The 15,327-nt window shown below is 39.4% G+C and overlaps 1 protein-coding gene across 1 annotated transcript; it reads right to left on the reverse strand.

Moving 5' to 3' along the window:
* Positions 1 to 614: 614 nt before the first annotated feature.
* Positions 615 to 15,210, reverse strand: LOC109486596 (glycine--tRNA ligase-like). Its single transcript, XM_019790457.1, has 16 exons — positions 14,873 to 15,210; positions 14,035 to 14,136; positions 13,372 to 13,474; positions 11,786 to 11,927; positions 11,189 to 11,277; positions 10,914 to 10,990; positions 10,297 to 10,442; positions 9,662 to 9,811; positions 8,589 to 8,751; positions 7,080 to 7,244; positions 6,404 to 6,657; positions 3,533 to 3,618; positions 3,226 to 3,335; positions 2,652 to 2,745; positions 2,029 to 2,219; positions 615 to 1,346 (listed from the first exon to the last, which is right to left on the reverse strand). Exons 1-16 carry the CDS (start codon positions 15,113 to 15,115, stop codon positions 1,230 to 1,232), a joined length of 2,232 nt encoding a protein of 743 aa, XP_019646016.1. The 5' UTR covers positions 15,116 to 15,210; the 3' UTR covers positions 615 to 1,229.
* Between the last annotated feature and the right edge of the window lie 117 nt (positions 15,211 to 15,327).

A 15,327-nucleotide genomic window follows, 5' to 3' on the forward strand; every position in this document is an offset into this window, starting at 1 on the left:
ACCTAGCGTCCAGTCAAACAAGTGCAGCCAAGTGTGTAACTTGCATTGCAAAGGAAATCTGATTGAAAAAAAATGCGACTTCTACAATTTTCACTGTAGATCATGCATACTAGTGTATTACCTTTGCGTAATGAGGCAGGTTGACAAATGGACAAAATTTCAAAAGAAAATACAATGATCAGAAGGTCATGGTTAAGTGACAGTAGTAATTTTAATAAAATGAACTCAAGTCATGCATGGTAAGATCTTTCCACCATAGGAAGACTGCAAAGTCAGGGTATCAAACCAATCTTTCTTCACGATGAGTTGAGGACAAATCATGGTTTGTTTTACTCAAAGGTGTTGACAGGAGACAAGCCAAGAACTTGTTCATGTATTTTCTGCACTATGATAAGAAAAACTGTGCAACTGTTATAGATGTACAATTATCATGTTGGGTTGAAGTTCAAGTAATGTTACAACATGCAACATCAGGTACAAAATTGAAAGTGTAGTAAGTACCTAACATATGTTAGTTTTCCGTAGAAAATCTATTTTCATGATTAGAAATAAATAAGATTTAGTGATGTGACATCTCCCGGTCCCAACATACTCTATCCAATCACTTTAAACATAACAAATGAGTATAGGGCAACTTGCATATTTCCAATCCAATCCTACTGTCATTTTGTTCTTTTATTCATTTGTCACAAAATTTAGAAGACAATGCGGATAACTTGCGAGTGGGTTGATGTTCTGGGGATATATTAAGTTAACATGGATGTCAGGACTGAAAGAAGAATAGAACAGATCAGCACTTGCCTGTAGCCACCTTGCTGAAATGTATTTACTCTAGCCAGTGCATCATACACTGTATAGCGTAATGTGCATACTGTATGAGAAATCACACTCAGGCACTTCAACTGTTTTTTTCCTTCAACATGCTGCTAGCCAAAGTACTAGTATTATTCACCTTCTGTCTAGTCTGGAGTGAGTGTACAAAATCTGCTATGTAGATAATGCTAAGAATCAGTTTGGTGTCATACAAATCTTAACCACCGGTAGATAATGTAGATAGGATCAGTCAAATTGTAGACATCTCGTATTACAGTACTTCAACATTTTAGTTTTATATTACATAATTCAATTCCAACCGGGCGAATTTGTCATGCCGGGTGAATTGTAAAAATTCCTTATAAGTCCTCTGTTGCCACGTTTTATTTTTGCCTAAAATGTCAGTCATTTGATGACTAGACGTCGGATCGTGATGTTTCCTGGGCCTGGAACTTGGGGTATTTATTTTCTACATCTGCCCAGCTGATTCTTCCTGCCGAGAGGTCCGATACAACCTGAGGTACGTCGTCAATCTGGGAGAAAATAAAAAATTGTTTTGTTACAACACTATTGATTACAACACTAGCAAAGATTGAAAGTAACAGTTCAATTCATGAAAGGGGAGGAAAGCAAGTACAGCAGCACACTTGAAATAGCCTATAGCTATAGTCTCCCTATAGCTATCAGGTGTTACCAAAAATATGAAATATTATGTTTGCTAGGCAAAGATCAAGTATAATACAGCAGAACTCCTTTTTTTTAAAAATATAAATAGGGTAAAAAGTACATTCATTTTTTGCTACAGTAGAGATGGTAACCAACCAACCTTTTGACAAAAAAACTCCTACATGTAGGACAAAAATTATACAACTCAAGTACATAGTCATGTCAGGCCTAGGAAAAAATTGTTGTGTGTCCTGTTTCAGTCCTGAAAACGGTAGGTATGGATTATCTTTTTTTACAGTTATACAGTTTACAGTTTAACAAAACTTGTATGAGCACACCTCTATTTTCAATGTCAATGTTGGAAAACTGATTGTACATTACATCACTCAGGTGTAAGATTCTGGAGCTAGAAAAGGTTTGATCAGCTTGAAAAATTCATGTCCCTAGCAGGGACCTACAAAAAAAGCTAGGGGCAACATTTTTTTCTAGGTTCGGTCGGGGAAACAGGAAACACATTTTTTCCTAGGCCTCAACACAACAGTGACTTACTGGTAATCTAACTTGTCCCATGGAGTCCCTCTCTCTCAGCGTGACGGTTGAAGGCTCCTTGTTTACTGTGTCGAAGTCGACCGTGATCCCAAACGGAATGGCGATCTCGTCTGTTCTGGCGTAGCGGCGGCCGATGGACCCAGAGGAGTCATCAACTTTGTGGGACATGTCTGCTCTGGTCAGGGAGTCAGCTGAGCATACAGAAACATCATAGAGAAAGTCAGAAAGGAACATATGGGAAATAATGGCTTAGGATAACAAAGAAGTACATTTTTCACATGTTTTTTCAAAATGTACATGTGTATGCTCTGTCTTATAAACAACAGTATTTGCATCTTTTTAACTTGAAATTTAACTTAATTCATTCCAACCAACTGTGCAGAAGTGACATTATGATGACCTTCTGAATTATGTTGATTTTTCAATTGAAAATCATACGGTGTAAAACAATAGTTACCTTATGTAATAACACAAGTGGAAGCAGAACAAGAATAATGGTGAATGATTCTAACTACATATCATTTTAATTTTTAATTAACACATAACGAATAAACATGTATTCTAGGGCTACCAAAGAGAGTTTACACTTGATGTTTGTGACACATCAGGGTCTTGTTACTTACAGAGCTGCTTAACAAAGGGAACAAACTCTTCATTCCCACTGAGAGGAAGGACTGAACACTTGTAGGGGGCCACCATGGCAGGCAGGGAGAAGAACTGTGGAGACAACACAAATGTTATCTTTGAGAGTGCAAGGTGTATGCTGAACAATAAAGTCATGCATTCTTTCCAATGAAATTAATCAAACTTTATTTTAATAGAAATAGCATATTCATTCTCTAAAGCTACATACCACCCAATATTAGCTATCTAGGAAACTTCTTTAAACATATTTAGGCCACACTGACTTAATTTTATGGATGACATCCTCTGAAGACCACCAAACTAGTGTGTGCGGGTAAATAAAGAAAACTCCAGCCAAAACAAATTCTGCTAAACCGAAGGAATACAAAGCTGGTATTGTGGATTTGCTGTAGTACACAGGGACTTGGAGGTGTTTTTTTAGAGCAGGCGAAAATTAATGCATGCGTGGATGTCATCCATAACATTTAATCAGTGTGGCCTCATGGAATAATCGTTTAAGACATTATACTGAGTAAACATATGTAATTAGAAACAGTTTGAATCTGTACTGACCGTTCTCTGTTCATCCCCCTCTCGCATGCGGAAGTTGTGCTCCAACACGGCGTACATGACTCGGCCGATACCAAACGACGGCTCAATCACTCCAGGGGTGATTTCCTCAACTGTTTAATAACAACAACAACAACAAAAGAAATCTTTCAACTTACATTCATAAAGTGTACTAGGAGCTACTGGTCTTGCACATTGTAGTTCCCCAACATGCTAAAATTGCTTCCTTAGTTGAAAAAGTCAGCAGTAAGCGTGAATTCAGCAAGCTAATGAAGCACAATACCAGCTGGACAAGTTACTCAACACTTACCAAACTTCTTCTTCTGATATCGTTTGACCTTGATCATATCAGGTTTGATGGAGAAATCTTTCCCCTTTACACTCACAACAGCCTCCCTGTAGACAAAGACAAGACGGGTGGAATGTAATGTTAATTCACAGGTTTTCAACTGCCAAATGTGTCTTAGAAAGAAATTGATCTCGATACAGTTTTAGCTCACGGAAGAGCTAATCTCCCACTGGTTGTGACAAAGAAGACAGATGCTATGTACAGTATTTACGGGTTCATTGTACTAAGAAAATTCCCCTAGCTCTTTCCGACAATCGCAATAAACAGTGGACCACAGCTTAACGTTCCGTCCAAGGGACTGCGAGTCTGCGACCCTTTCCAGTAGCGTGCATGTCTAGTGAGTTACAAAAGCCCGGATTCAAACTCCTAACCTCTTGGTCCAGAGACAGGGTCGCTAACCACTAGACTACACACCTCTGGTACCGTAAGGCCTGGTGCCGAGAAGAATAGGGGTAATACACATAATACAGTGCTGCCAGGGAAATCGTAAATATCTCGACTTTGAAGCAACAAAATAACATGAAATTTGGTAGACGGTTAGACAAGACATCTTGCTTTTCAAAAATGCTGAACAAGTCTAGAAAATCTACATAATATTTTCATTATTGATTAGGAAATGTGGTATTCGATTTTACAAAGATGGGCTGAGACCCCACCTTTCCCGACGGCCAGGAATACTGAAATTTTTAGAGGATATGGGGGCAGCTGTGTAGTATAAGAATCGGTTTTCAGAAAATAAGAATACTTTTTGAATGTAAAGAAATATCAAAATCTTGTTCGTTTTGACAGAAATTTAGGGGGTAGCCATGACATTATCGATTCGTAGCTAAGTATGTGTTGATTGAATGAGTTTTCCGAAAACCGATTCATATACACCAACTCGTCGCGCTTTGTTTGCACCTAATATCAACTTTGTGTGTAGTGTGGAAAGGTGGGGTCTCACGCTTTAAAGTTTAGATGTTTGAATTCTGTAATTTTTCTAGCCCTAGCTAATCCAGCACTATCAATCAACTTGACAGCTGATTATCTGTCAATAGATTTGTTGTCTTTAGCACCCTCTTTGGAGGCAATTATGTGCAATTATTTTTAATTATGCATAGAGGGCAGCGTTGGACCCAGCCATTATTCATCCAAACAAGGAGTTGGTCCAAACGAGGAAGTTTTCTGTTGTAAACCTGCTTGATCTAAACAAGGAAGTTTAAACCTCCTTGCTGAAACAAATGTTGAAAATGAACACTTCGCTCCCGCCCCGCTCCTGACAGAGGGGAAGACCTTCTAGACATGGGGGGGGGGTATTTCTTGGATAAACACATTTCACATGAAATCCACCGCCAGGGTGATTTTGTGACATTGTGTGTTTTTGTGTGTGTGTGGAGGGGGATTTGGTTATTCCAACTAGGTAATTCTGAGCTGTGTAGGTGAACCAATGTGTGACTAGTAATTGTAATTTATATTATCCCGAATGACTTTTCCTAAAGCGAGACGAAAAGCCACTGATATGGCGATGTGTATTGTGTTGTCTGGCTTGGACAAACATGCTACAAATATCTATTGTTACATTTCTGGTGAAACAAATGCTTTCTTTCTCTTTATGTTTCTCATTCTTGTTAATCTGGTATTCTACAAGCTACATTTCAAATACAGCATCATGGTATCTTTCGAATTTACACAGTTTTTGTGTCACTTAAGTTAAAGTTTTTTTTTTTTCCAAACGAGAATACACTAGCACATAGTTTCATACCCTGTATGAATATGTAAACCATCTTGGCTTTTCAAACCATTTCTGATATCTAACAGGCCAAGAACAGACACAAGTACCAAGTAAATTTGGTTGCAACAATAAACTTCGGAAAACCTCCTATCTTGGTCGCGATGTACAGAATCCTCCAAATGAAGCAGATGCAGGCGAAGAATATAATAATTCATTGAGTTGTCTAAACAAGACATAACATGGTGTACCCACGCGTAGTTAAGTTTGCCTGCATTGTCATTTTACCAGATTAAAGGACAAAGGAACGTTTGACAATTGAATCATGACTGAGCTTTTTGGGCACATAAGTAGGGTGTTTGTAATTTACAAGAATTATCAGCGTAAATGTTGGTTATGGGTTTAATTTCTCTGATGAGAAATCAAGATATAATCTTTCGTCGTTTAGTTTTTTTAACAGTATTGGTCTAGTTATAGAACATTTCTACTTAATAACTGTGACTTTCGTGAACTTTGATAAACTGCATCTTTTGCGAATCAAAGAGACTGGAGATGCCTAGGTTTATATACAACGCGTACGGTCCTGACCTTGATACAAGAAGATAAGAATGGCCTTGTATATACTCAGTTTATTCCCCGTAACCTTCTAGTTTGAAGAAAAGTCTCTTATGTTACAATGTTACAACATTTCCTGCTTTTTCAAACTTTTCAGTATTACATACTAGTATCAGAGCTCTGTGTTACTTCAAATTACTTTCAAATGACTTTTTTACCGAGTAATTTCCTTTTAACTGGGAGAGTAGAATTGACCGAAGTCAATGGCTTGGGAAGGAGGTGTGAAATTAGGCAGTAAACAAATGCAAAACACGGGGCGGGACAGTGGGGTGCAATTATCGCCTGGCCTGCTGCATATTCAAGCCTTTTCCCTAGCACTTTGCTCATTGTAATATTAAAGTAGGTCATTATAATAGTATAATGAGGCTTTCCTGGGGGTGCTGTGAACCAGGCCTTACGGTACCAGAGACGCTACTCAAAAGAAGCAAAAAGAAGCATATAGGGTACTACAGTAGCAAAGAGGAGCAACAAACAACAGAATGGCTGGTGTAATCAAATAAAAAACACACCCTTTGTCCTGCAGTACTTTCTCCAGCTGCAAGATGTCCTCTTCTCCCAGTGACTGCAGGTGTTCTGTCACAGGCTTGGCATCCTTCTTCAGCGTCTTACCGAGGACGCTCTTCTGGGGTTCGATCTCCGTCACATCCACCATGATGGGCTCTGGAAGGGGTTTGGAGTAACACAGAGCCGTCTTGGTGGCCACACTGTGCTGACACAAGTCAAAACACGACCTGTCTGCACAGCCCACACACTCCACCCAACCCTGAAACAAGAAAAAAAGTTATTGGTTTTGCACTTAAAATACTATTTATGCTCTCTTTGTAAATCAGGTTAAGTCAGTCTGAAACAGGTTTGAACTGTAATTTCCTACAGAAAAAAAGGTCTTACCCAAATTTTTAAGCATCCAATGTTGGAAATTTCAGCTCAAACCTGTTTCAGAATGACATCTACTAAGTGTGCACACGGATGAACTTGCAAGCTACATCTAAGGTTGAAAATTCTACAAGTAAGATTAAGTCAGGTAAACAAAAAAAATAAAGCTACCTGACAATTTGTGATTGAAGTTGCAACATTATAGTATGCAAAATAGGCTACAGATTATGCTGAATTCAAGCTATATTGTTGTTGTCTAATAAACATTAACACAAGGCATTTAGAATCATAGACAGAAGAAAATTGTCTCACATAGGATGTTTTACACTCAGCATCCCAGCAGTCGCAGGCATAGTGAGCCATCTCGTTCTCCATGTGCTGGCGGAAGCGCAGCTTATCGGGGTGGATGCCGACCTTGACCATGAACAGGAAGATCCGCCCCATGAAGTAACCCAGCGACTCGTTCGCAATCGTTCCCTAGAAACATAGTAGAATAACTGTATAAGACAAAAAAATAACTAGAAAGAAATGTTTACCTTCACATGGTCTAGATTAACAAACTAACGTCATTGCTCTGTTAATTCATACTCAAAGATGTTCATAAATGTTGTGACAGTCTAGCACTGTCCTGCAACTTGCAACATAATGTAACTCAACACCACATGGAGTTGCTACAGCACCAGTTACCATGGTGACAGACGTCTGGTCCAGGTCATTGACGTGTTTGAAGAAGAAGAAACAGAGCAAAAACAATACGTAACTGTTTTCCTTCTGCGAAGGTAAACATAAGAACATTTAAATATAGCCATGTCAGGCACTTTAAAAATGCCCTAGCAGAAAAATTTGACTTTGAATTTTGAACCAACAAAAATGGTCAACAATTGATGACTGGTTGCTAGCATTGGTGTGAAGAGGCAGACTGCATTTCCAACTGAATATTGCAATTGGAGGTTACAAAGCAAGTCTATGTGGAAGTAACAAAAAATAAACACTTTCCTTATATCAAACTTCTTTAGTATTGAGTCAGGTATCCATACAACTTCATGTACAGGCCTCTAAATTAACTTTTTTCCCTATTGTCCCAGCACTGTCCCAAAAATAAATTTCAATTGCCTCAAACTGAGGATGAATTGTCCCAACCTGTTTTTCGGGAAGTATGTATGACAAAAACTTGAAGTCAACTTTATTTTGCTTGACTTCCAGGCACACTACTAGTATACTATTGCAGAGTTTGGGGAGACATTTTGCTGCAATTTGGGGGGCATTTCCGGAGTCAAAAGCCAGGAAGCGTGCCTGATCAAGTAGTGATGCATACCGGTTCACTGGACTTGGATCCGGACTTGTAAGAATGTTTAGGTTCAAGTCCAAAAAAACCTAATAGTCAAGAACCGAGTCCGGACTTATTACCATAAAAGACCATTTCACATACCCCTTTTCTTTCCAAACCTCCTAAAACCTTCCGTAGATTGCAAAATCTTTGCTGCAAAATGAAGAAAACATTGCCATCGGGCATCGTCAAGTACCGGCCTCCATGTTATGTGGCCAAGTTTCACCCAGACAACATTGCAAGGTTGCCAACATGCAATTTTGTGTATGTCATGGGTTTAAGTCCGGACTTACAAGTCCAGAACTGAACCTAAACCTCTGGACTTGAATCCAAACCTGAACCTAAAATTGAGTTTAGGTATGCATCACTATGATCAAGTAAAGAAGGGCTGACATTCTGATGTTATTTATTTTCCATTAATTTCGAGCCCTGATGTACATATACCTTATCAGGCATTACCAGGAAATCCTGCATTTGATTTGATTGATTGCTACCTGTTTGACAGCCTCCCCCAGCGTGGTGACAGCTGGAGACTGTCCAGACACCTGCATCTTGCCGGAGTACAAGGTGACCTTCAGGTCAGCCACGGAGGAGAACTTGGGATGGTCCTTATCCTCAGGGTCCAGGAAATGTTCGATCTCTGCCATGGGAAACTCTCTGTACAGACCAAACAACAAGAAACATCAGCTCGGCGCCGGGTGGTGTAGTGGTTAGAGCAATCGACTATGAACCGGGGAGACCCGGGTTCGATTCAGAGTCGTACCCGGTACATGTCTGAACATGCGCCCCGACATTGTGCCCTTGGGAAAGGCACTTAACACGACTTTCCTCACTCCACCCAGGTGTGAATGGGTACCTAACTTCGGTTGGGGAAAGCCGTATTGAGGTCACCTTGTGGCGCCGAATGGCAGCCGCACAGACCCTTGCAACAGTTCCACAAAAATAATATGTGTATCATGTGTATTATTTGATTGTTGTAATTGTTGTGCTTTGTATTGATCATGTGATACCCTGCATCAATTCAGCCGTATGAAGGCTGCGATTGCACGGGTACTGTTTGGACAATAAACTCTAAGAGTCAGGGCTCAAAATTCATTTTTGGGAATAGGTACACTGGTGCACCCAAACTAAAAAAAACTGGGTGCTGCACAAAATTTTGTTGGGATGCACCATATAAAATAATATATTAAGTAGAATGTCAGCAAAAGCTAATTACAAAATGTATGTTTCATTTCTAATAAAAAGTGCTATAACAATGATTTTATTATTTTTCTGAGACTTAGATGCTAAGAATATGCTGTATACTACTAAACATTTAACATCTTTACATACGTAAACCTATGAAAATATTTGTACTGGTGCACGGTAGCACCCACAGAAAAAAAATGGGTGCACTCCAAATTTGGACATGCACCCAGTATTCCTAGCAATGTGCTAAAAATTTTCAACAAATCTATGACTGGTAATTTGTGGCCTATATAACATCCACCTCTGCCTGTGGTTTAACTCCCAAAGAAACTACTAAGTACAACTTTCTGACAGCCCCTCTGAATGAAGTAACTCTTACCTGCATCTGATCAGCCCAGAGCGTGGTGAGATCTCATTTCTAAAAGAGACCCCTATCTGCGCAGCTGCAAATGGCAGCTTGTTCTGGTTGAACTCCAGTAGCCTCTTGAAGTTGAGGAAGATTCCCTGTGCAGTCTCTGGTCTCAAGAACCTGCAAGACAAACATTCTGTCTTCAAAACAATATCTCCTTAAATTTAGAATTTGGAGATCAACTTTCCACAAGTGTAAACATTAGATTTTTTAAATTAAACTTGAGGCCACACCAATTTAATTTGTTGGTTCACGGATTTGCCTACTTCATTTTTTTCTGATTTGAAAAAAAAAACCCTTTCAGCCTCTGAATCAACTCCAAAGTGCTCATATTTTAGAACCAATAGTTGAAGGAAACCCCTCCTTGTTAGAGTTGTTTTAGATTTTCTATCTATCAATGTAGTGGTTTGATTAAGAGTTTGAAATTCATTGTTTGAATTACCAACCAGCCTGGCATGTTGACTTCATGGCTCCTAGCATTTGGGGCCATCATAGGATGCCACGGTCTGCTTTATTTTTTGCCCTGTAGCTGTATATTTTTTCTGACAAAATCTGGGAAACAGCAAATCAAACTGGTGTGGCCTGAAGACCAAACGACTCTTTACCCAGGTAGCAGGCCAGCGGGTCCTATGTTGGTCTGGAACATGAGGTTGAACTCCATGGGTTCAGACAGATCGTTGTTGTTGGTGGGAGACTTCACTCCTAACTCCTGAAACTTCTCTGTCAGCTGCTGCTTGTTAAAGTCATCCAACTGTAGTAAACAAAAGGATACATTGATAAAGATAGCAGCAACTAGGATATGGCAGATGAGTACAAATCTATGACTACTTCAACATATACTTATTAACTTACAAATGTTCTCTTCATTCTTGATGTACACTTGGTTATCACATGTCTCCTAGAATTATAAAATGCACTGACTCTGTGACTAAAGAGCTGAAAAAGTACATGCTAGGTAAACAATCAGACTTACGTAAAATCTACTGAGATTAGAAATACAACATACATGGTAAGGTTCTGTTATGTCAAAAATCTATTCTGTGATATACAGTGATACATTGACACAGTATTGTTTTCTACCAATGAAGAAGATCTATAGTTTGCTTGCCAATATTTTGCTATTGTTTACTGATGGCATCTTTTGTGAACTTTTTTACTTTTTTCATTCAAATACCTTTCTCCTTTGTATTCAAAGGTACAACAATAACCATGCTTGACTCACCCTGGGCATGTACTCCCTACACTTGGCCTTAGTCTCTTCGGGTGTTTTCTTGTCAGCCAACAGTTTCTCCATGTGTGCTATTAGTATAAAATAAGAACAAGATACTGAAAACGTATCTTGAAAGTCTGTAGCTTCTAATGACCAATTGTTATTACCAATCTGCCATTTTTAAACCAAAAGTTTACAACTACTGTTACCATTCTTCTAACCTTCTAATGATGTACAAACAATGAGACCTTGGGAATATTTACATCATTGGGTAATCTCTGACCTACCCTGTAGTAAGTGGTCAGCTCTGAAACACTCTCCTGTCTTGAGATCCTTGACCATGTGGTCAGCAAACTTGTCCACGTGACCTGAGGCTCTGGGAGGATAAAACCAATGCATAAAGCATATTTTCATAATCATAAAGGTTGTTGACAATGAAATTTCTCAATTCAATTCTGAAGAAAAAACTATATCCATTTAAATTTCAGTATATTGTTTCCTCCTAATTTTGTCCAAAAAAGTCAAGCTTTACACTTCTATAGTTGATAGACGTACCAAAATTTGAAAAACTTAGCATTCAGAAAAACAACTAGGATTATATAATGTACCATACGGTTAGCCTGGAGTCCAGCCTTGTTAGTGTTGGTCTGCTCCCCAAGATCATTGCCAGGCTGGGTAGCGGATCTTGGGGAGCAGACCAAAGCTAACAAGGCTGGATTTCAGGCTACCATACGGTAACAACATACTGTTAGATTGTGGAAGTTTTAGGTCAATAATCTAGAAAAAAAGAGAGATAATCTAAAAAAAGAGAGAAACAATGTCTAATTTCTACTAACACAGAAACACCAGAGTTCCACATTTAGAAGTATGTGCTCCACCCTTACTTGAGAACATTTGCAGGAGTGAGCATCGTGCAGTCTACTTCCAACATGCTCTCCTCCAGGATGAAGTGAGAGCGCCACATATCGGTGATGTTATTCTTCATCATGCAACCAATGGGACCAAAGTCAAACAGACCCGCCACACCTAACAGTAACACCCAGGAAGACAAGAAGAGAGGACAGAGTCACCACAGTTTTAAAATATGAGAAACAACTGAAAACATTTGTGCAAGTAGGAGGTATAGCATGTCGGCAGAACATACTGCACCTGCGCGAAATCCGTAATGTATTGTGCATAGCACTTAAGCAGAATGTCTCATATAAGGTCGTATTCGCTTATATAAGGCTAACACCCTGTCTGTAATTTCCCAAGGTTATGTCGAAAAAGATATTGTCTGCAACATGCAAAATTTTGATGCAAAATTGACCTAACATCCAGCGAAAACGTGCAAAATCTGGGTTTCGCGCAGGCGCAGTGCATTCTGCCGTCTGAAAGTAAAACAAAACAGAAAGTTCTCCCACCACATTTTGTGCTGAAAAAAAATAAAAGAAAGTGAGCCCTTGTAGACTTGAAAGTCAGTAGTAGCACCCCTTCTTTCTTGAGACTCTGTCGTAGACACCTGACTTACTTTAAGACATTGTAAGGAGTAAGCATGGTAGTCTCCACCTCCAGCATTCCGTCCTCTCGTACAAAGTGTGAGCGCCACATGTCCAGGATGTTGGTTTTCATCATGCAGCCAATCGGCCCAAAGTCAAACAAGCCTGTTACGCCTAGATGGTACGTAGTTTCAGTTAGTGCTGTGTCCCAGTTTGATTTAGTTTGAACTTGTAAAAATGTTTAGGATTTGGTTTTGGTTCAAGTCCAAAAAAAAAAAAAAACTGAACGTCTGGGACTAATTCTGGACTTACAAAAACAATCATGTCACAATCGTCTTTCTGTTCTAAACCACCTGAAATCTTCAATAGTCAAAAATTTTCACTGCTAAATGAAGAAAACATTGCCATCATCAAGTGTCTGCCTCCGTAAATTATGTGGCCACAGTTTTGCCCAGACATGCCCTGCAAACAACATACATGTATCTTGCTTCTAAAACCTGATAGTGCAGTGCTCCCTACAAAATTTTGCGATTAAGATGCCCCATTTTCCATTGGGAAATGTTTACTGAGAAGTCCCTTCCTAAACCTCTGGACTTGAATTTGGCCCTGGACCTGAACGTAGATAGTTTCAATGTAGGATTTTGAAGGAAATGCAATATGCTCGTACAGTTACTTTGATGCCATTTTCAGGAAAATATGATTCCAAGGGAGAACAACATCTCAGCTGTGTGTATACGTAGCATACTAGTATATTTGTACCACAAAGTAAAAGAATTGATCTTGTGGCTTTCAATAGACATTCCGCAACGTCACGGTCAAGTATGAAAAATATCTAGTAATATATAACTTTCTGTGTATGAAAGTTGTGTCATATCAAGGGAGATACCAAATCCTTCAAATATTATACATATATTACATGTATAAGATATAAGGCTAACATGTTGTTTTATGGTCTTTTTTAAAGCAAAACAAACAACTGTTGACTAAGTTACCTCCATAGAGAGAAAAGGCCTGGTCATAGACAAAACGTCTCTTCAACAGATCCTCCATCTTAGCACGGTTGAAGGCTTCATCTGGAGGAGCCAGGGACTTCTCCTGGGGAAAAGACAAGGAAGGAATCACTTGTCAGTTAACTTAAACTGAAGGCAAGCAACATTTCAAAATACAGACTACAAAGTACAGTATTCTTAACCCTTGTCCTGCTAGCATTTTTTACACAATATTTTAAAATAATTTTAATGTCTTACTCTTAATCAGGTCATAGACCCTTGACTTTCTTTTTTCCTGCTGTGGCCTAGTTACTTCCGCATTCATAGCGTTTCTCTGCGGTGTTACGCATTGCATATGAAATACCCCCAAATCGTACATATACAGGGTGCTATATACTAGCAGTAGATGGTACTGTACTAGTATGTGTAACCCATATACATGTATACAAAATGTATATGGGCTCTGTAGGACAAGGGTTAATAATTGCCACCTCCAAAGGAATGACCAATGATGACAACATTACTAGTACAAATCCCATAGAAGAAAATGCATAATTTTTCATGCTCCTTGGTTCAAGCTAACCTTCCTCGCACAGACAGGCAGACAAACAGTCATACAGAGTGTGAGACAGTGAGTTAGTCAGTCAGTCAGTCAGTTTTCGGTACCTTCTCCTCCAGAGTCTTCTTCCTCTTCTTCAGCTCCTTCACGGCTTCATCAACCTCCAACTTGGGAGACTTCGCCTCCTTCAGCTTTCGGACCAGGTCACCCTGTTACCATGGCAACAAAGAATGATGCTCAGTGAACTGAACAATATTTTGTTTGCATGTCATGGTGTCATAGTCTCATACACCACTTTCTGTTTTGCTTTCCCTGATTTATATTCTGGTATAGATGGGGGCCTGCATGCCCTTTTCTGTAGAGTGTAATTGGCCATTTTAATTCTACGTTGAGCGTAGATGGACCATTCTAATTCAACGTAGAGTGTCATTGGCGCATTTTGCGTAGAGCGTAATTCGCTGTTTTGATTCTACGTAATGCGTTGTAGCTCCCAGGAATTGATTGTATAACATATTAAATGGGCAGACTTCTTGAATTCAGCGTAATACGTAGCCGGCTCTCAAAATTTAGTGTAGAGCATCATCTCCCATGCTCATACTGATGGACCCACACCCTGTCAGACCTGTTACTTCACATTTCCCAGGGGATTTACTGTTTTGCATGATGCAATCATAGGCTGCAAATGTTCATTTTGCCTGACAAACCGGTTATACAAAGTTATAGTACGTGACAAAGTGGTGGATCAGAATGGTTTTTGCAACTTTTTTTTTTGCAAAAGAAAATTATGTTGAAAATTATGGGTGAAAATATCTTTTCTCTCCTTTTTTTGTTCTTCTTCATCATCAGAAATGCAGTTGTGATTACAATGCTGAAAAGATCTGATCAAAAATTTTTAAAAGACAACAAAACTGACAGGTTTACAGAAATCTCATGACAACTTTGTACCTGATCTTTCACTGCTTGTCGCAGGGGGGCCAGGATGGTTTCAACATCGGCAGAGGACATCGTTTCGTTTTGGACGAGCTGATCTGGTGTTGAGACGGTCGCGACCTTTGTCTGGGTGATGACTCGCTGTTGCTTGGCTTGCCGAGGAGTTCCGTGGACAAGAAGCCGCCTGGATTGTGTGGTTATGATCGATCTTGCTACAAGATAGCTAGCAGAAGGCAGGAGTTTTGTAAACAGCTGCATACATCCACCAGTCCACGTTGCAGTGAGACGAACTATGCTGGTCCGGTCGGCAAAACCAGGAAGAGGCGTGGATGATGAAATGTTTCTACAGTGCACAATTAGTCGCCTTACATTCGCATACAAAATATTCATCTAAGTTCAATACCATTCTCAATTTCTTCATGAAATAGCATATAAAAATAACGATTTAGTTGTATTTTATAAAATAAGCT

Source organism: Branchiostoma belcheri, unplaced genomic scaffold (genome assembly GCF_001625305.1).
Source record: "Branchiostoma belcheri isolate BF01 breed outbred unplaced genomic scaffold, Haploidv18h27 scaffold81, whole genome shotgun sequence".
Lineage (NCBI taxonomy): Eukaryota > Metazoa > Chordata > Leptocardii > Amphioxiformes > Branchiostomatidae > Branchiostoma > Branchiostoma belcheri.